General features: G+C 41.8%; 1 protein-coding gene across 4 annotated transcripts in view; it reads left to right on the forward strand.

Moving 5' to 3' along the window:
* abl1 (c-abl oncogene 1, non-receptor tyrosine kinase) overlaps positions 1-21,590 on the forward strand; it is a 34,197-nt gene extending 12,607 nt beyond the window's left edge. The window contains exons 1-11 of one of the 4 annotated variants that reach the window (XM_053340351.1): positions 6,765-7,408; positions 12,883-13,047; positions 13,854-14,149; positions 15,535-15,825; positions 16,062-16,146; positions 16,348-16,525; positions 17,139-17,323; positions 17,412-17,564; positions 17,656-17,745; positions 17,871-17,999; positions 18,182-21,590. In XM_053340351.1, coding sequence (XP_053196326.1) covers positions 7,324-7,408; positions 12,883-13,047; positions 13,854-14,149; positions 15,535-15,825; positions 16,062-16,146; positions 16,348-16,525; positions 17,139-17,323; positions 17,412-17,564; positions 17,656-17,745; positions 17,871-17,999; positions 18,182-19,857 — 3,333 coding nt within the window. In that variant the 5' untranslated portion in view covers positions 6,765-7,323 and the 3' untranslated portion in view covers positions 19,858-21,590. Of the gene's footprint in view, positions 1-6,764; positions 7,409-12,882; positions 13,048-13,853; positions 14,150-15,534; positions 15,826-16,061; positions 16,147-16,347; positions 16,526-17,138; positions 17,324-17,411; positions 17,565-17,655; positions 17,746-17,870; positions 18,000-18,181 lie in introns of those variants that run through there. The other 3 variants (XM_053340352.1, XM_053340349.1, XM_053340350.1) reach the window with 3 other exon arrangements.
* Positions 21,591-22,093: the final 503 nt, after the last annotated feature.

Genomic DNA, 22,093 nt, shown 5'->3' on the forward strand with positions numbered 1-22,093 from the left:
GTCAAATTGAGTAGTTAAGCTAAACTCTAAAAAAAAAAGGACTGGATTATCACCCTCTCCCCTCCACAGACACACACATAGGTTACTTTCTTTCTTTTGCCGCCTTAATTTTCACAGACGTTTTCAACACAGATGGTTTGCACAGCAGTTTTTCCTAATAAATGATGAAAAGTTCTGTGCATTTGACCTGCCTGTCTGTTTGCTTCAAAGTGTGAAATTATAACTCTGGGCTAACATACATATATATTCACTTTCTGCAGGTTTGCATATTTTTGGCACTACATAGCTTCGTCTGGGCCTACATCAGTCTATCGTGTGGAGAAATGAGCAAAGGTTCTGCTTAGTCACCTGGTTTGTGTTGCCCTATTTTGTGTCTGTCATCATGATAAAATGGTTCCTCCAGTCCTGTTTTAATAGGTTGGCAGGGTTTCACTCCCTCTGTCTCAGCTCTGCATGCCAGCAGGTCTGTCTGGCCCATCTGTATTGAAGATTGTTGTGAAGTTGAGCTGACAGCGAAGTGTTAATGAGTCACATCAAATCTGATGGATTTAACTAGAAAGATATCGAGTATCTGTGCAGATGTTTACCAGCATGCACAGACATGAATTTCATCAAGAAAATGTGTTCAGTGACCTCTGGGTCAGTCTCACAGTTTCCATTTAAAAGATAGTGAGGAAACAGCTTCTGAAAAGCCGAGGTATAAATGACAATATAGGAAATGGTATTTTGCTGTCTGGGCATATTATGATTTCTACACACCAGAAGCTGGGAGACAAGTCTGCTTATTTATGTTCACCTATTACCACAGGCGGATGATAGAGCCCTTACACTTGAACTCGAGCAGCCACTGTTTTGTTCTGAAGTGTCCATTCTCCCGGTGGACAGTGCTGAGTGGAGAATTATGTGGAACTCAAAACCTCTTAACCTCATCTGCTGGTCTGCACGCCCCAGACGCTCTGGCTGCGTTCTCCAGAGGGCCCTGAGTAAATAGCCACACACACACACACAGACACACACACACACACACATCCATGGTACCTGGTTCTCGAGTGTCTGATATTTAAGTACACTTGGCTGTTACAGAGTTAGGCACAGCAATGAAATGATGAACCATGTGCAGCGCAGAATCACTATCATGGATTTACACAGCTTTGTCTCACTCCCCCATCTCCCACCCTTTTCCTCCTCTGTAATTAGAAAGCTTGCTCAGTTTAAAGTGTAATAACTCTTGTTCCATGACTTGGATGGACAGGATTCATGCCAAGTGTTTGCTGGCTTACATATCTAACATTGTTAGACACTGTAATTATTGTTTGTGTGTACGTGTCCTCATGCATGGAGTGGGGTGGATTGTGTTTTTGTATGATACTAAAATATTACAGCAATCGAACTGTCCTCAGACACATTTAAAGACATTATCTTCTTACCAAACCTTTTTATTTCCACTTTTTCACATCAACTGACCGAGTATTAATTTATCATACAGGCTAATGGCCTACTTCTGCCTTCACTGCCTTGCCACATGTCAAAATCTTCATAGCAGATGTCAGCAGCAGTTAATCATGTAATGGTCTGAATTACTGAGGTGCATTCTTGCTCAGTGAATACTGATAAAAAGCATTAGCTAAGTGTGGAAGCAATGCCTGGTTCATAATTGATAGTTAGGAAATGAAATATGACACATGTCAGCATTATCTAAAGTGCTATAACACAAGTGGAGTCTGAGACAGGGAGGGAAATTAACTTTTTAAAACGTGAACCTCTACCAGCCACTGACAGATAAAGCCACTCAATAGTAAATCAGCCACTTTATATTTTACCAACATCTGGCTGGTGGCTGGTGCTTATTTCCCACCCTATCCTGAGCCATTATGCCTCGGGTAATGCAACCTGTTCTCTTCTTGAAGGTTTGGAGAACGGAATCAGGAAAGCAGGAGGGGGTATATTAGAGGAAAAGGGCCAAAAACCATCCCGTGGGTGGATGTACGTCAGCTAACTGTTAACACACTAGGCTCAGATTATAAAACGCGAGCGAGTTATTCTCCTATGAGCTCACTTCCAAACAATGTGCTTCATGTTTCTCCATCTGCAACCTTTTTTCCTCTTTCCTCCTACATTTTTATAGCCCCTCTCCTCTTCCCCTCATCCTCTCATCTCCCCAACACTCTGTGACTGCGGTAAGTTAATGGGCCTTTCTCAGAGTTTGAGGAAGCCTGCAATTCTTCTTAATTGGTGTTTGGGGTGGCGTATGAGAGGAACACAAATGTTAGCCATACCAGCACTGCAGCGATGATGTAGGACTTGGTGCCATGTGACTGGATGCTCAGGGCACTGAGGTCATTACTTGCAAAAACCACTGACACTGAGCCATGTTGAAGAATGCCAGTAGATGCTAATGAAAGCATCAATGTCTGTACCCAAGAGACAATCTTACAGTAACTTGACTGTATCAAGACTAGTGTGGATATATTGTACTTGGCCAGATTTGTTTGGATTCCTCTTAGATAAAAATTAAAATCTGCATCTTGACTTAACTATTGATCAAAAATACATTCCTTACACATTTCTCTGGTTGTCCCTGTTTGTATTTATCTGGTCCGCTGTGGCCGGGTTAAAGCTGGGGTAGGCAGTTTTTGGGGAAAGGCAAAAAAAAAAAAGAAGAAAAAACACATACAGCCCTCCTCTCTTTCTCCCCACTCCGCTCTCCGTCCTAAGTCCCTCCCACCAGACAAAAACAGCACATGTTTCATACACGCCCCAACACAACAGTATAACAGTTTACCACTGTACTCACGGAGACACACAAGTTCATCTCAATGAACAACAACCTTTAGTGAACAGTAAATAGAACTGTCCTTCACTCTTTTGAAGTCCGCCACAAAAGTAATAAGTGTCTCTGCTTGAATTCAAGTGATATTGTGCCTCTTTCATTGTCTGCTTCAAAAACCTCCTCAGTCATCTTACAGTCATAGAGCCAAACCCAACCTGCAGCTTCAGTCTTAAGATGACGAGCGGCATCAGGGTCCAAAGACGGGTCATTATCTGGCCTGAAGCTGCTGTAATGCATAAAAATCTTATCACTACTTTTCACCTCTGGGACCTGAGTTCATTTCCTTTTGAAAGTGACTCATTCCGGTGTTGTTAAGATTATGTGCTGTTCAGTTTCCACTGTACTAAAGTCAATATTTCGATGACTACACATTGCTTTTCATTCTGCTTTCCGATTCCGATTTTCTCCCCATTTGTAATTCTTGCAGTCCCATCACTTCCAATCCATCAGTATCCGACTGCTCATCTGGCCTCTAAACTTTCTGTTTTGTCTGTTTAGTCTTGTGGAAGACTCCAGTCATGTGCCAAGAGTGTACAGGCAGAGTGTGGGCAGATAGGTAGGTAGGTAGGTAGGTAGACACGCAGGTAGGCCATCCAATCATTCCATGCTGGCCAAATGAAATTATTGGTTGGGTTTATTACAGGCCTGTGGGCCACAGATACTGGATTTTTTCTTCTTTTTTTGTCAGAGCATTAGATTTATTAGTTTGTGATGGGATGTAAAGAGAATTCAAACAAATAAAACAAAAATCTAAATTCTAAAATAAATTGTCTATCCAAGCTTGACTGGGCCAATTATGCATCTGAACCCTCCCTCCAAACTTTTTGTCTTATATCTCTGATCATGAATCCTCACAACTACAAATGTGTAGGAGGCGTTGGGGCGGTCTCTGAGGAAGGCAATCAACCTGTGTTGAGGCAGCTTGTCGAAAATTGTTTTGCAAAAAGGTTTCAAGACGAAATTTTGGGCTCTCTCCCGATTCCCAGCCCCCTTCATACATAATTCCATCTTTGCTGCAGAGGTGGATAGCTTTGGAGAGCACCTTTTTCCAAATTCTTTGTCTTCCCACATTTTAAGGACTTTTATGACTGTCAAAGGTTTCCTCGTGAATGCAGTAGCACATATACTTAACACTAGCAGGGCTGGGTAGCCTTTAAAACTTCAATACCACTCCCAATACCAGTACCCTTAAAGTGACACCGATACCATTAGAGTACTTCATTCAATACCCATTATGTGAATGTAAGCATTCAGGTGCGTAAAATGCCACCATTCCTCCCCAACCAAATGATATTCAAACAAATACATTTGGACAGTGGTGACATCATTTAAATATTTAATAAATAACTGTACAAAATCATGCTATTAAGTATTATTACCACAGATTGTCTGGGTTGTAGCTGCCAATCACATTAAATCGAAGAATGCTTGTGGTGATTGTTTGTGAAAAGTCTGGGTTCAAAAAGGATTGAATGCAGGGATTGTTTGACTGGAGACGTTTGGATAATACTTGGTGGTGTGTTTTTTCAGTCGATATACCTTAAGGTTATAAAGTACTGATACCCAGCCCTGAAAACCTAGGCCAGCATACTCTTATTACAACAACCAATCCAGATAAGATGTACAGTTGATACAAATAATGAGCTCTTAATGAAAATGATCATACATAGCTATGGCAAATGTGCTCATAAACCATTAATAGCCTGCATTGTAAATTGTTTTCTAAGACTAGCCTTCAGACAGACATTATCTTTGGATTTTCTAGCCTTCTCTTTTCCTCTGTCCCCTGTGCCTTCCTCCTACTTTTCCTTGTCTTATGTATTACACAAGAATCAGTTTTGTCTTCAGAAACATCTGTCGATAGATCTTTTTTTTGCCAAATGGTCAAGCCAGCCAGTCTCATGCAATACTTGACATTTTATAATACCAGATGAAGTTGTTTAGAAACCCTTGTGCAATTTAAAGTTTTATTGTGACCACCAAAAATGTCAAATTGTCATTCACTGATTTTCCAGTATATTGGAGACAACAGTCTTGTAATAAATCTTACTTTCATGATGTTTTATAATATTAAGTTTTGTTTCAAATTTTAGAGGTGTTGATTCAAATGCAATTATGGAGGGTGAACACTATGAAGCTGTCGAAGTGTATCGCGTTTTACTGAAATATGTTTCTAATATTTGATCCACCTTCATTGACATTAATAGAATCAAGAAAATGTTTGATTTTCACTTCAAGAATGTGTTTATATTGCAAACCTTTTTGGTTAACAAAGTTTTTTTCAGTCAGCTACTGACTTCATTGCTTTCATTTCATGATTTTGAACCAAGATAAAGGCTGTTTATGCTATTGTGCCTTGTTTACTTATGTGTACGGGGCATATTTTTAGCCCCCTTATTGGAAATTCCAGCAAACGCGTCAGCCAGCAAACAGGTTTAGCACTCATGCCACTCATTATGGTGTCATCAAGTCGGCTTCCCACCAGTATTTAATCACTCACTTGACTGGACCTCCTCTTATCTCTGAAGTACACACAGATGAGGATGTTGGTCAGTTGATTGGAAAAATACTTGCTCGACAGAGTCAGTAGCTTACAGCTGCTCTCCTGACCATTTGTGGAGTGTGTCTAATCTTCATATTCCTTTTAGCCAGTGTAAGGGGACAGCATGTTAAATTAAATCATCTATGAATGCAGTATTTATCCCCATAACTGGCTGTCCTTTCCATAATCTTTGTATCTAAGGTTGTTCTATGGGTTGATCGCGTTGTCTACTCGCATATTTTGGATCGACTTCAACATGTACAGATATATTTTAAGACATTTTGAGTAAAGAACGAGTAAAAGAAGTGAAATCCTACTACAACTGTTTGTTTACATAGCCTTCAGAGCTGGCGAAAGTTTCAGAGTTGAGTTGTCGGGAGCAGGGGCTTAAAGAGACAGTATAACATCAATACAGTAAAGACAGTAAAGTATAACATCAGTATGAAGATTTTTGATGAGTAAATCATGAAAAGATATTCCAGTGGAGCCCTAGAATAAAAAATATTGACCTGGTTTATGAAATGTTTATATGCCCACTTTAACAATTGGAAGAAGAGTACAAAAGCCAAATGCCTCAAAGAGTAATTATTTTGAAAGATGTCATGAACACTCCCAGATGCATTAAAACCACAGCAAGAATGACATCCCAATTTTGATTGCTTTTTCGATAGATTGGCCTCCAGGAGATGTGGTTTAGACTAAACTCTTGAAAGAGTTGTGTATCAGTAAACTTGGAGACAGCTGAGAAAATACAGAAGAGAGAGATAAAAAGTTGTGTTGCAAGAACACTTGGCTTCTCCCAAGGATGATTTGTTCCTTCCAGATTTGGCTAAACCAGTGCTGCTGTCTAAAAATCACATGGTAGGACATGTTTCTCGAAAGATAAGAAGATAAATGTTTTCATTTTGATGAATTCAAATGTATGACTTTCATAGGAGGTTATACTTACCTCACTGTTTGCTGCCCATGATTGAGAGCTTCAGCTACATATTTAACACCCCCAGTTCTGTGTCCCGGACTGATTTCTTAACCTGTAAACATTTCAGACTGGAGAGAGAGAGAGACAGTGAGAGAGACAGAGAAGTAGAGAGAGAGGCAGAAAGACAGTGAGAAGGGGGAAGGGGGGTTAAAAAGTTGGGAGGAGGAGCTTCTTGTAATCATCTCATGACTTCAACAGAAGGAAAAGAGAAATACTGAAGATCTAAACTGTATCTAACCTTCAAAGTTTTTAATGAGACCTCCGGAGCTTTCGTCTCTCATGTTGGCATGAATTTATGTGCCGGTGAGGTGTTTGTATTCCTCTTGCTTGTGCGTGTGTGTGGTAGCGGTCTCTTCCCCCTCATTGTGTGTTTGCTGCTGGGAGGTGGGAGGGCTCAGCTGATGTCATTGAGTGCAGCAGGCTGATCCTGAAAGAGGCCCTTTGTTGGCAGCTGTAGCACGAGTAGTCCCTGTGCCTCAGATACACACTCACACAGGGGACAGGAGAGAGGAATGGCACCGTGGAGACTGCCCTGCTGCCCGCTCAACTGACACATCTACAAGTCTAGAAAGGCTTTGGATCAAATCTGCGCTTTTTTAGGAACGCTGTTGTTTCTTACAGAAGTGGATCTAACCAAAAGCCAAGGAGGGGGAAAAAAAAAAAAACATGGAGACGCTCAGAAGAGAAACTTGGTAGACTTTGTCGGACAGGACTCTGCTTTTTCTGTCTCGGAAAAGGAGAGAGGAGAACAAGAGGATTTACAACAGCTGGAAGGACAGAGAAAAAGAAAACAACTATATTTCAGCACCCATTTTGGATTGGTGCTCTGTCTCCTTTTGTCAGGTTTTTTTCTCTTTCTTGTGTTTGATTTTTTTTTTTCCTCCTGTTGGACACATGTAGAGGAGTAACGTTCCGAGAGACGTCTGATTTGAACAGCAACAAAGTTTCCAAGCGGGAAGGGAAAGAAAGCAAATGAAAATGTTGGAGATATGCCTGAAATTGGTGGGGTGTAAATCTAAGAAAGGCCTCTCGTCCTCCTCCAGCTGTTACTTGGAAGGTAATTATATTTTGTGATGGCTGTTGTGTCATCTTCTAGTGTGGGCCTTGATTTTATAGTGTATTCGGAGAAATACAAACTAATTTAAAAGTAGATGTGTGAGAAAGGAAAAAGCAAGAGAGGACTTGAAAATGAAAATATCACCGTGTAAAGTCTCAACAATGATTGCGGCATTTTAGAAGAATGGGGAGGGGAGAGCAGGAGAGTATGAGCACAGGGGAGGGTGAGGGAGGCCAGACACACTGGCTAGCAGCAGAGGAAAGAAGTGGAAAAAGAGACGGAGAAGAGAATACAAGGAAATCTGACTCCTGGCCGTGTCCCACTTAACTCTTGTTTATGAGAAGAGGGGGTCTAATCTCAGTCTACACTCTCCTTTTCAGTCCTCTGCCATGTTTCAGTACTTAAATCTTCCATAATGAAGGAGGATAAAGGAGATGTGTACATATATTCACATTTCTTTGTAGTCTGAGTATTAGAGATGACTTTGTTTCCATTACTTAGACTGTGTGCTGTTCTGGTCACACTAAAAGTGAATCATTGATTTGCCCATGATGAATAAAACACAAGAGGAGTTTTAAGAACTTCAGGACACATTGAGTCTGAACATAATCAGCATAGTAATTGATCAGTAATAGAAGACTCATGGAGTTTTATGAGTGCCAAAGATTGCACAACAAAATGATTTAATAGAGGGAATAGTCCGGGTTCGCTCCCCACTGAGGTCGATGACGGTGATAAAGAGTCTCTAATTTTCAGACCATATGGTACAAATCTCATACTGAGATGTTCAAATCCCAAATACAAATTTCTGACTTGAACTACTTCATTTGACTTGAATGCCTCATTTGTCTTTTGCTTCAGGTTGTAAGTTTAATGTCATACTTAGAATTACAAGCATAAACGTTCACGTATAAAGAACTATAGCATAAAAACAAACAACCATTTAAATATTCGATGACCTTATCATTAATCAAATTAGTGAAAATGGTGGTTTTTCCATGTTTTCTTGCTCTGCTTTGAATATCCTTTCATTACAATATTACATCTCCCAGTGGGTTGAAACATGAACAGATGTATGGTGTGAATCAGCTTCCCTTGTTCTCCACCACCTCCCAGTCAGGTGATGACAGGTGATGCAAGAGAAGTATGTTAGTTAGAGGTTTTCCTTCTCTTAGCCCTCAGATATATGCAGGTTTGGACCAGGGTCAGCCTCATACATTAGAAGCACCACCACACTGTTATAAAGATTCATTGTTGTGGACCCAGACTACTATTTGGGCAGTTAGTTATCTCATTTAAGATGACTGGAATCAAAACTAGCAGGACTCTCGTGGTCTTGATTACCAGGGACAAGCGGAACCAGACATTTTCTTTTCAAGTTGTCTGGTTTTTGAAGAAATTTCTGCCTTGCATCACCGTGTGAGACTGGGTTAGGGTGCATTCTTGTTGCTCACAGCAGTGCAGTCATAGCCACGAATTCTTTACAAGTTCCACACATATTTAATCATTCTCAGTGTCACCTCTGTAGCGCCGCCAGGACATGCTGTAATTCCTCCCACTGCATGACTCTGGAGAACTGCAGCCCGATTAACAGAACTTTAAAAAAATATCATTTCAGTTTCTTTGTGACCTGATGTACCGAATTTTCCTTTTCCTATGACTTTTATTTTCTTTTTTTTGAGCGAGTGTTTCCTTGGTCCATATGTCAGTGTGCTGTCACCCTCTCACAAAGAGTTGTGGTATTTGTGGCCCGTAAAGTGGACATGTGTGACAGGGGCTGCCCACACAATTTATGACTAGGCCAAACTCTTGACATATGGTATGTTTTGCTTGCCAGCAGTTCTGAGTCTTGCTTGGTGGTTAGTGTTCCTTTACCTCTTGTTTGATCTCTGACTTCAGTCCTTGACTTGAGTCCGAATTTGACAAAACATGGCTGTGATTGTTACTTGAATCCCAGTGTTATCTCTATTATTTGTATAAGTATGTTCATTGGAAACGCATCACTCTAATGGGATCTTTATTATTGATTTCCTCAGAAGTGTGGATATAATATCAATGACAATGTACAGTAAGCCAATACTAACTGCTGCAACTGTGTCAAAGATGTGTTTAATGTAAAAATGTGCTTCTCCGTGGCAAAGATTTAGTTTCTGCACAAGCGTTTCCATTCCTTTGTTTACAGTTTTATATTACTTTACATGACATGGTTTCATATTGGACACAAAATACTGTATAAGTAAAACTGGATAAGTTGGGAATAGTATGATGACACAAGACTGTGTCAAACATTTTTGAGATGCTAGTGAACTAGCCAATGATGTCTGGCTAGCGGTTAACATCAATTATCACCACATAGTTTTATGTAAAAGCACCAGTCTTTCAGGTTCTAAACAGAAAAGCAACTTATCTGTTTATGTGGGTCTACTGTCTGGTATATTTTTGCATGCGTCATATGGATGCATGTATCTTTGATAGTCGAGGAATTGCCTCAAAATGCGATAGCTTTGTCTCTCTATGGAACACACCAAAATATTAGAGTGTGAGAAAGGCAGCGTGTCCCATTTGAAATAAAGCTTGGCATCTTCTCGCAAGCTTTGTGACTTAAAAGAAGCACCGTGTTTGTTTTTTATTTTTTCACTGCAAGTAGGCTGGTGAGTCTTTCCCTCAATGATGCCTGCTCTTGTCAACAATGTCATGTGACTGGCTGCAGGCTGTATATTTTCTGTTTACTTCCTCAGTGTTACACTAGTTTTGATAGTGTTTTCTATTAACTCTGTGTGATTCGTATATTAAGGAACTTGCAAGTCATATTTTCTCCAACCGCAAATTCTAAGCTCCTTCATCTGAGGTGGATGCAATCAATGCTTGGAGTTGTACTGAGTGTGTCAATAATGCTGCATTTGACAACAGTCTAAATCATCCAGATAGGATGTCTGTAACTCTTCTGTTCAATCCTTACCTTGCCACAGAGTATCCTCTTCACTTCACACTCAGTCAGCTCTCTGCTCTGTGTTTCCACCAAATACAGCTGTACCTTTTATCACTTAGTACACATTGTGCTTTTCCCCAAGTCCCCGAGTGAATAAATCGTAGTTGTGGTACAGTACACAGGTCCTGGATGATTTTGGCGTGTTTTTTACACCCTGATTCCTTCAGACCAGGCAAACTTCCTCACTCCTTTTACAGATACATAATGTCTGGAAGGGAAACATCAGGTGACCTCACTCCATGTTTTTTGCTGAGACACATTGTAGATATGTGGAATTTTTCTTAACTAGCATCCAATATGCAATAAATGTGGTGAGCAAGTGGTAATAGTTGGTTTTATTGAGCCTCAAGGTAGAGAGAAAAACAGGACAGAAAAACTCAACTCATCTCAGATGTATGGTTTCCACTTTATGGAGAATGGATAACTGTTCTATCTTGTTGGTGTGTGTAGGCGAGAGGGAAATGTTCAAAAGTGCATACAATTTTCCTGCCTGCTGCACCTCAGGGCATGGTGTGATGCATTAATTAAAAGCTGCCATTGAGCGTTGGTTTTGAGGTTTTATCAGACTGTGATAAATAAAATTTGGCTAAGTTTTGCTTCCTTATGTTACTGTCTATGTGATCTGGAGGAAAAGGCAACTTGAAATCGTTGTCAGTCCACTGAGCTGTGAGTCTCTGTATATCGTTTTAACTGCAAATGCCAAAAATATTTTTGCAAAGGACGAATTCAGGTTTATGACAAAAGCCTGCAAATATGCAGCAGAACAAATTATGATTGTGTGGTGTGATTATCAAATACTATCTGCTTCCTTTGTGTCTTCTTTAGCCTTGAGAAGAAACCGTAGACTTGCAGTGGTTTTCTCCCAAAGTGTAGTTCACACTAACTCTGTCCTCAAACTTGCCTTCAGGCCATTGTTCTGTTTTGAAAGATTTGTCAGTGTTGATGAATAGTTGACTTCAAGAGTCCTCTTTATATTTCTGTTACAGAATGTGTTTACAATTAATACATGATTTGGTATTTATATCAGGATCTTTGAAAAATTAGCATGGAGGAAAATACATTAACATTTCTGTTTAGTAGTGTTTTGGGTTTGTAGTTTCGCAGTTATAGAAGGGCATCATTGCTAAATTACTAAAACATCATATTTAGAAATCAGTATTTACTATCCAGAATTGCCAGACTCTACAGGTCCACCAGATTACTTTAAATCAGTCTGTATAGGTGTGTGTTTTACTGTCCAAACAGCCTTTTAATAATTCATTCAGTACCTAAAGCTACTTTACCTTGCGAAGCAGCTGGATTTGCAGTTCACGACATCAGGAGAGAATCCATCCTGTCAGGGTTCAAGTTATGCACTTGGTTCAGACCGATCAGCATCATATGAGGATTCTCGTATGATTGCATGATCTCGCGAATCCAGCTGACTCTTAGGGTAAGACGATGACAGTCGGATGGATAATCCAATCACCTGCCAAGTATTTTTTTGAAAGTGCCTGCCCTTTCCAAGGACAACTTCTCATTATTAATTATTCAGAATTGAACGATTAAATCCAGTTTGTTTGTTATATTGCTTTTTGAGGGCTTGGTTGGTTCCCTCATAAAATAATTTGGAGGATGATGTGAGGAGGAAATATCCATCCTCACATCTTGTTACTATTGGTGAAATTGCCACTAAAAGCTAAACACCTAATGCTGCACTAGCAGTGGTGTGGTGTTGGTGTGATTGTGTGTGTGTGAGTGAGCTTGGGGGGTAAAATGGTAAAATTCCTCAGAAACATGTGTTACAACAGCTGAACAAGTCACACAATTAAGCTCATGTTCAGCTCATGTAGGCCAAACTACAATTAAACTCACTTAACTATTTTTCTCTCCTCCTCTTCTTTTCTCGTCATTATTTCCATTTTTCACATTTTGTAATTCACTGCAATCAGTTTTACTGCAGTAAAATGAGTATAATTCAAGCTGTCTATAATTAACATAACTCTAAGTCAAAGCACTTTGAACTCTGACTTGTTACCTTTGAGTGCAAGCACATCCGTGTTACTGTTACAGTGGAAGATTCATGCTGAGACACATTCTCGCAGTCTGATGTGTGTTAGTTGTCCAGGTATTCACCAAAATGAAAACTAAGCAGGGATAATCCAGGAAATGAAAAGTTATGGAGACAGCAGGAACACCGCAGGTCACATGACCAGGTTTATTACACTAATCCCATGGTGGGATCACAGCTGACAACCCGCTTGTTTGGAGCAAGCCACCCTGGAAGGGGGAGAAAATAATTTAAACGACACATGGAGAGGCATTAGCTGACATAGTTCCTTAATCATCCTACATGTGCAAAGCTGCATGGGAAAACTGCTTTACAGTGTCGCTGCATACCAAACACACGCCTACAGATCTCCCTCCCTTCAGCAGTGCACTGTTTGACATTGTAATTGCAACTCCATGTGTTATGATATTCAGATTGTCTTGTTTTTTTCTTTAGAAGCTCTCCAAAGACCAGACTTTGAGGGTCAGGGTCTGACAGAAGCAGCTCGCTGGAACTCCAAAGAGAACCTGTTGGCCGGGCCCAGCGAGAATGACCCCAACCTGTTTGTTGCGCTCTATGATTTCGTGGCCAGCGGGGACAACACACTCAGCATTACTAAAGGTGAGCAAGTTTATTAATCTAGGAATTATTCTGAATTTGTTTTAACAATTTTGTCACATATCACTATAGGTTGAAGTTGAAAGTGACACGCGAACAGACAGTTTGACAGTTGAATTCTCAGTAAGGTCACAAATCTTCCTGGGAATCTGCTTATTTGCTTCCTGTCTCGTCTCCTTCCCTCTCTTTCTTCATCCCCGTCTGACTCTCACTTCCTGATGATGTTCTCACACATGAGGGTTTTTTTTCCCACTGAACTGACTGTAGAACAATACCACAGATGGATCACGCAGACAAACAGAGGAAGGAAAGAGAGAACATATGCACCGGAATAAACAAGCAAATGTCCTGTGTATTCCTGTATTTACTTTCCACTTAATTCTAATACAATCCATTCCACACGCAAGGTTACTTTTACTTTTGGTTTATGTTGTCGAATAACATAGATAAAGTAATTGTTTGAATATGGGGTTTGGACAACAGGAATAAGCCACTTTTTTAGGAAAGAAATACATTTATTTATTAAGGTCACCAAATGACCGCTGGAAAAGCCCTCGCTAGAGTTCCTGATCTGAGGAAACATGACATTAGATACAATGGATTCCCGCATGTTTTACTCTAAGTAAGTTCACTTCTGATAAAGTGTTCATATTATGGCAGCCTTTTCTCAATGTGAATAATATAGAAGATTAAAAACAACTATGTAATAACTCCTTTTTTTTAAATCACAGGAATAAGATGTAACCAGATATTTTGGCCACAATTAGCCTGGATATTTCCTAAAATTTGAATCTCTTCATGTTAACTAGGGGAGAAGCTGCGTGTGCTAGGTTACAACCACAATGGTGAGTGGTGCGAAGCGCAGACCAAGAATGGCCAGGGTTGGGTGCCGTCCAACTACATCACCCCCGTCAACAGCTTGGAGAAGCACAGCTGGTACCATGGACCTGTGTCACGCAATGCTGCCGAGTACCTGCTCAGCTCGGGCATTAATGGGAGCTTCCTGGTCCGTGAGAGCGAGAGCAGCCCTGGCCAGAGGTCCATTTCTCTGCGGTACGAGGGGAGAGTCTACCATTACAGGATTAACACTGCATCCGATGGCAAGGTGGGCAAACTAAATATAAGTCTCATATTTGCAAGAACAGATCAGTTCAGTTCAGATCAGATCATACACTTCCGACACAAACAAAAAAACTTAGATATGCTTAAAATCTTCTGACAGTTTGCTTTATGTTTAACTTAAAGAAGACTGCTCATTAAAGAAAGCAGGATACCCCATTCAAATAAACGATATAGGTAAGCGCAGGGCTTTTTTCACTGTATGTAGGTTAGTCTTGGTGCGGGATTCCCCCAAAGTGCTATATCAATTGAGAAGCAGCTGCCATTTTGGCTGTGTCACCCTCAAGTCTGTGATGTAGCGAGGTGAGCTAGCTTGAGGAACGCTAGCTATGAGAAGAATGCCTCTAACCACTGCTGTGCTGCTCATAATGGCCAGCAGACACGAGACCAGGCCAGACACTGACGCCCATGCTAAGACATGCATTAGTACAGACAGATGCAGCCAAGTATACACACACACACACCAAACCAAATGGACGAACACACACACTCATGGTTCCCCATCTCATATTGTTTTCCATCCTCCCACTGAGAGCTACAACTCAAGGGTCTGGTATGATATACTTGTCCAATAATTTGAGATGACCTCAGCACTCTCCTTAGCTGCCACTTTATTTCACTGTAACTCTGTGATTAACACGGCACTGAATAACCAAGGTTTTTATGTAAAACCAATTCTCATTTTTCCCCTTTGATTTGGAAAACGGTCATGGTTTAAGCCAGGAAAGCGGCCAACTGACCATTAAATCCTCTTTAGATTTCAAAGGTCTTTTTACTACCATCAAGGTCATTCTTTTTCACTTTTTCCCTCCACATGCTTTCAGCTTGAGCAAAGAGCCTTTTCACGAGTAAAGAAATGCAGATTGTAGAGCAAATTATTTTTAGGGTTATGTAAGAGTTGGACAATGGAAAAGACTGTGTCCACTGAGCCCTGACCAATATCCTCCCCTCCACCAGCTTCCTGACCAATGCCTTGTTTTTTTTGAATGGCCTGAGATTGTTCATTATGAAGAATAAATTAGTGCATTGTTTTGTCAAGAGTAGATTATTTCATGATGTGCTACTAACCCACTCTTGATACACCTCTTTTTTTCATCTGTAAGCACTGTTAATGCAGCTAGTTAGTGTAAAAATGGTGTAGAAAGGGTTCTTAACTGTGTTGCACTGTTGACATTCCTCTGACTTTGTGGAAAGTGCAAAATATTAATTTCCTCATGAAGAACTAAACCTGTATGTCCTGTCACTGAAAATATTCAGATAATAGATAGATTGACATTATTAATCTTCTATATGTCTAAAAATTCTTCTCATTAAAATTTTGTCAAAACCCTTAACTGAACTGACCTCTCGTGCACATCTACTCAAATGTAGAATCTCTTTCTTCTCCAGCTGTACGTCTCGTCAGAAAGCCGTTTCAACACACTGGCAGAGCTGGTACATCATCATTCCACAGTGGCCGACGGCCTCATCACCACGCTACACTACCCGGCACCGAAGCGCAACAAGCCCACCATCTACGGAGTGTCCCCCAACTACGATAAGTGGGAGATGGAGCGCACTGACATCACCATGAAGCACAAGCTGGGAGGCGGCCAGTATGGGGAGGTGTACGAGGGTGTTTGGAAGAAGTACAACCTCACTGTGGCTGTGAAGACACTAAAGGTATAAAAGTTTAGATTTCTGTCTGCAATGCTCACATTTGCTTTTGGGAGAAAAAGACTATCAGCCTCCATTTGGTCAGGCAGAAACATCTTGACATTTACTGTCATGACATTCTCAATGTGTCAGCTATATATCTTTAATTTAGCTGAATAATGCTACCACCTGGTGTTTTTTGGATGCAACTGCAGCCAGTTTATCATTTTTCTCAACTGTTTTGCTGATATCTTTGTCTCCAGGAGGATACAATGGAGGTGGAGGAATTTCTCAAAGAGGCTGCTGTTATGAAAGAGATCAAACATCCCAACCTGGTACAACTGTTAGGTAGGTAACAAACCCCTGTTTGTCAATGTCAAAACACTGAGATCTGAAAAATATTGCTTGAATTCATTACTTAAATTGGTTGTTTTCAGGGTGTTTTCTGCATAAAAGTTGTAACCACATTTACAGATGGAAGCAACATGCAGACAAACATATGATGTTCAATAATTGTTATTGTTTTCTTTTATGACCTGTCATTGGCAGGGGTGTGCACACGGGAGCCACCGTTCTATATTATCACAGAGTTCATGACCCATGGTAACCTACTAGACTACCTGAGGGAGTGCAACAGAGAGGAGGTCAATGCTGTGGTGCTGCTCCACATGGCCACACAGATCTCCTCTGCTATGGAGTACCTGGAGAAAAAAAACTTTATACACAGGTGGGTGTAGATCCTTTTTTGTAGTCTGAGTTACATTGAAGAGGTTTGTCAGCCTTGAGAAAGTTCACAAGAGTCTGAGTGCTAACCTAGAATAGATTTTAGCCTTTAGTATTGAAGGGTTTTCAGCAACCTGATTACAGATCAGTTTTGTGGTCCGAGTCAGAGCTGCATGAATACCAGAGAAGTGAAACATCTTTGACTTTAAATCTCAATCTCTCTTTTCTCCCACATTCCTGAGAAGCTCCCCTCTCACTCTCCCATCTGTTCTCACTGGAGGACAGACTTGACTTGTATTGCAGACGAGTCGATGTTGTAACATACTCAGTTTGTTCTGGCACATTTAACAAGGTTCTTTAGAGGCAATGGGATGATTTATGTCACTTGTATTTGCCAGCTGCGTTTTAATTTTTAAACCTGACAAGACTCAGCTTGCAACTTTGCTTCACACAAAACATCTGTAGGAATCTAACACAGACCTGGATAGCTATTGAGTATTTTTTCTCACTTTCTCTTAATTCTATTTTTTCAGTAATTATTTGATTCTTGGATTATTTGGTCTGTTTCTTATCCAATCCTGTCCTTCACTTATTCTCCTTTGTATGCTCTTCTGTAGGGACTTAGCTGCCCGTAACTGTCTGGTCGGAGAGAACCACCTGGTGAAGGTTGCCGACTTTGGCCTGAGTAGGTTAATGACAGGAGATACCTACACAGCTCATGCCGGGGCTAAGTTTCCCATCAAATGGACCGCTCCAGAGAGTCTGGCGTACAACAAATTCTCTATTAAGTCTGATGTCTGGGGTAGGTTTTCATATTCAGGCAGCACTTCTGGAAATCGTCGTTGATTGTTTCATGAATCACACTAATTTTCTCATGATGACATCTCCAGCATTTGGTGTGCTGTTGTGGGAGATCGCCACCTATGGGATGTCTCCATACCCCGGCATTGACTTGTCCCAGGTCTACGAATTGCTCGAGAAAGACTACCGCATGGACCGACCAGAGGGTTGCCCTGAGAAGGTCTATGAACTCATGAGGGACTGTGAGTAGCAATATGTATCTATTCAGGTCATGATTGGATTAACGCTTCTGCTCAGCAACTTATTCTTATTTTTTGTCTTCCCTCCTGTCAGGCTGGAGGTGGAACCCATCAGAACGTCCATCTTTTGCTGAAACACACCAAGCCTTTGAGACCATGTTCCAGGAGTCCAGCATCTCTGACGGTCGGTGCTACTTTAAGTTAAAACTTTCTAAAGCATGTTTCTTGTGGGTCTCTGCTGACAATGTTATGTCTTAGGCTACAGGGGTGTGGTTAAGTGTTAAATTTCAACTGTATATGTATTATTAGAGGTGGAAAAGGAGTTGGGGAAGAAAGGGAAGAAGGTGACATTGGGCTCCATTCAGCAGGCTCCAGAGCTGCCCACCAAGACAAGAACTCTTCGCAAAAACATGGACAACCGGGATGGAGATAGTCCAGGTGAGACACACAGATGTGCACCATGTTTTCTGTGGATGGTGTACGGGTGGGGATTGATACTTAGATTTACACAAAAATATTTGATAAAGACAAAGACTTTTTTTTCCCCATTCTGTCAAAGCGTTTTGTAGTTGTGGTTTTATACTCAGTTGATGGTTCCGTGATTCTTTTGCACTCCTTAGACCCAGTTGATCCAGAGGCAGCTGTGTCATCACCCATGCTCCCCAGGAAAGAGCGCCCTCTCCTGGACAGCAACCTGAATGAGGATGACCGCCTGCTACCGAAAGACAAGGACAAGACACGTGGCAGTGGCTTTCTCAGCCTCATCAAGAAAAAGAAAAAGAACGCACCAGCTCCTCCCAAACGCAGCTCCTCCTTCAGAGAGATGGACATCCACCCTGACAGGAGGGTTGTGACTCCAGATCCTCGGGACAGTGACAGCTTCAACAGTGGTGGATCTTTGGCCATTAATGACACGGCACACGGACTTGACTCCTCAAAGTTTCTGAGTACTAACAATAATGGGGCGGGGGGAATCACCAATGGAGCTCCTACCTACCCTGGACCTTTATTCCCCAGGAAGAAGGGAGCTCCTGCAGTGCCTGGCCCAGGGGGCAAGGCAGCTACCACACCACCCAGTGAGGAGGAAGTGATGACTAACTCGAAGCGTTTCCTCTGGTCCTCTAGCCTGCCCTCCAGCTCAGATGGCACTGAATGGAAGTCTGTTACACTGCCGCGAGACTTGGGCCAGCATCACTTTGACTCAGGCACCTTTGGGGGCAAACCAGCTCTGCCACGAAAGAGAACCAGTGAGCAGAAAGGGGAGAACGCCCCTCGAATGGGCACCCTGACTCCCCCACCACGTCTGCCTAAAAAGACAGAAGAAACATCTGATGAGGTGTTAAAAGACACTGAACCCAGTCCTGGATCCAGTCCTCAGGCTTTAACACCTAAGGTGGTCAGGAGACCAGGGGTACCGGGGCTGGAGAACTCCAAGACCAGTGCTCTCCATGCTGAGCTTCTCAAGCCCAATGTCTTCCCTGCTTTGGGGGCAGCTGGAGAAGAGTGCAGGGCCCGCAGGCAAAGGCACACTGTGGACTCTTCATCTGTCAGGGAAAGAGGAAAGTTTCAGAAACCCAAACCAGCCCCACCTCCACCACCTGCCAATGCCAAAATAGGCAAGAGTTCCCGCAGCCCCACTCAAGAACTCCCCTCCCCCTCAGACATCAAAGCTAAGGGCCTCCCGTCTGTGTCAGAGCCCCACCACTCAACCACTGCCAGTGACCAAGCCCGCACATCCCTCAGTGAGGGCTCCAAGAAGCTGCCCTTGGGCTCCACCTCCAAACCTCAACCGTTAAAGACCTCCACCTCCTCCACTTCAGTGAGCACCTCCCTCTCCAGCCAGAGCCTCGGAGGTTTCTCTTCCTCCCTCACCTCCCCTGGCGACCAGAGCTCACCCACTGCTTTCATCCCCCTCGTGAACACCCGACGCTCCCTTCGCAAGACTGCACCCCGCCAGGCCTCTGAACGTACGCCGAACTCAGCCGTGACACGTGAGATGGTGCTGGAGGGCACCGAGCTGCTTCGTGCAGCCATTTGCCGCAACTCGGAGCAGACGGGTAGCCACAGTGCTGTGCTGGAGGCCGGCAAGAACCTGTCGAAGTACTGCATGAGCTACGTCGACTCCATCCAGCAGATGAGGAACAAGTTTGCCTTCCGCGAGGCTATCAACAAGCTTGAGAGCAGCCTGCGTGAGCTGCAAATCTGCCCCGCCGCCACAGGGGGTGGCAATGCCCAGCAGGACTTCAGCAAGCTGCTGTCCTCTGTCAAAGAGATCAGTGACATTGTTCAGAGGTAGCGCCATAAAATCTTACACTACCAATAAATAAAACTGATAAGAACTGTATCTTACACTACCCTTTTTTTCTGAGCATGTGCATGAACTGTGGTCTGTGCCAGGTTCATGTTGGAGAGCTGAGGGTAAAGTCTGCTGGAGAGCAGCAGCAGAGTGTAGGTTTACACTCTGAAACACTTAAGCCTGTGGTTGTTGTGGATGGAGTCAAAGGAATCTTTCTGTAGATGATGTCAAGTGATTGCAATATTGAAAAGCCTTAACTATGAATGAACTGTGTCTTTTGGCCTTAGTGAGAGGCTAGGGGCCAAATCTTTATCAACATGACTTTTCGCCAATCATTTTTGAAATGATCATGTCTCATGTATTCTAGTTGTTGTTTCCCCTTTATTAATGACACTAGTAGAAAAAAGGCCTGTGATATTTGTTTCCGTCACTGTTTGAGTTTTTTCATTGATGCCGATGACAATGACAAAAAACACTTAACCTCATCTTGTTCTAGGATGCCTTCTAACACTATTATGTCTAATGTCATTGTTTCCATTTTCACCTGTAAAATTAGGGAGCATCTGGAAACAGTGTTTATAACCTGATGCCTCTGTCCAACACATCCCAACATCCTTCATCGCTTTGTAACATTTCATCAGTGATTGGTTGCGTGCTGAGTGATGAAATCGTGTCAGTGTTTGTTCCATACTGTATGAATGCTTTTTGCAGTATTTGCAACCATGTGCCATAAAATAATAATGGGAGCAAGCAAATGTGGCAGAATGAGCCTCTAGCCTTCACCTTTTTGCTTCTCTGCACACTTGAGTAAAAGAAATAGTGCCTTAAACACTTTTGACACAGCTGTTCCAAGACTTGCCACACCAACAAGTGCAGAATTGTGGCAAAGTGGTTAAGAATAGCTGTGCTGATTTGTTTAGTGGATTTAAATGTTTGATTGCCATACCAAAAAACCTTTTGTCTCCAGCTTGTTCTGGAGAGGGACCAGGGTGCAGAATCTGCAACTCAGTGGATCTGACTGTTGTTATATGTTGTCCTTAGACTGGACTTTGTTTTTTTTTTTATAAGTTTGACTATACTTTCTCTACATGCCAGTCATAAAAGCCATCAGTAGCAGTTTGGCCTTGCAGCAGCATGCTGTGTGATCTGTATAGAGGGATCATGGACTGAAACAGTGTTTCTCCGACCACTGAGGGGCCTCTTTGGATGAAAGAACTTGTTTTACTGGAGGGTTTTACGTCACACGGTCTAAATGCTGTTTCAGAGGCCTTTCCACCCCAGCAAATAAATGTATATCCTGGGGGAAACACTGGACTGAAATGTTTATGGATCTGTCACTTGCTGTCTTACAAAATAATGTATAAGTGAGAAGCTGACCATGATAGACTTCAAAAACCCATGAAATTAATGTTTCTAATATTTTCAAGACATTTTCAGTATTTGTTCTGTAGTTTTCTCACCCCCATGTGCCCTGTCTGACTGCGATGCCTGAGGACACAAGTCAACCGCAAGCTGCCTTGACTTCAACATGGTACTGTCAGTGTTGGCTCTTATTTTAAATTCCTCCCCTTTACCAACCATACCACTACTCTACTTTTGTGTCTAAGCCTCCTCACCGATTTTGTAGAGCATTTCATTTTTTTTTTTGTAAATATGTTTTCTTATTCCTATTTGTTCCTCCTTCTAGCCTTGTGCAATTTTTGTTGCAATAAAATACAAAGCAGTTGTGCTACTTGAAATAAATTTACTGAGTCTGGTGCTTTTTCCACATGTGAGTGTAAATGTGCTTTTGTATGTAGTGAAAAGAGACACACAACAGGTTATGTATAATTTATTTTTTCTGTCTAGAGTATTTTGTCATTAAAATCAAAATGTCAACATTTTAAAATCATATACACGCAAGAACGCATTTAAATGTTAGCACAGCTCCTTAAAAATTTATACATATGTACGTTTTTTTTTTTCTGTTTGTTTTTGTACTTGTGGACAGACAAAAGCAGGAAGTGGTCACTCAGACTGTAGAGGTGGGACACAGGGAAAAAAAAAGACCCAGCCCAATAACTTCCCACAATTACAAACCAATCCCCACTCCCCAAAAAGTTAAGACAGCGATGCAGGCCCCTTGCCATATGGAGGAGCTATGATGGGGTGGAAGAAGAAAACAGAATATAAACATAAAAGTGTCCCAGTCTCCACTCCATACAAAAACGAGAGGAATCAAAGTTAGCAGACATAA

This window comes from Scomber japonicus, chromosome 19, assembly GCF_027409825.1.
Source record: "Scomber japonicus isolate fScoJap1 chromosome 19, fScoJap1.pri, whole genome shotgun sequence".
NCBI classification, from domain to species: domain Eukaryota; kingdom Metazoa; phylum Chordata; class Actinopteri; order Scombriformes; family Scombridae; genus Scomber; species Scomber japonicus.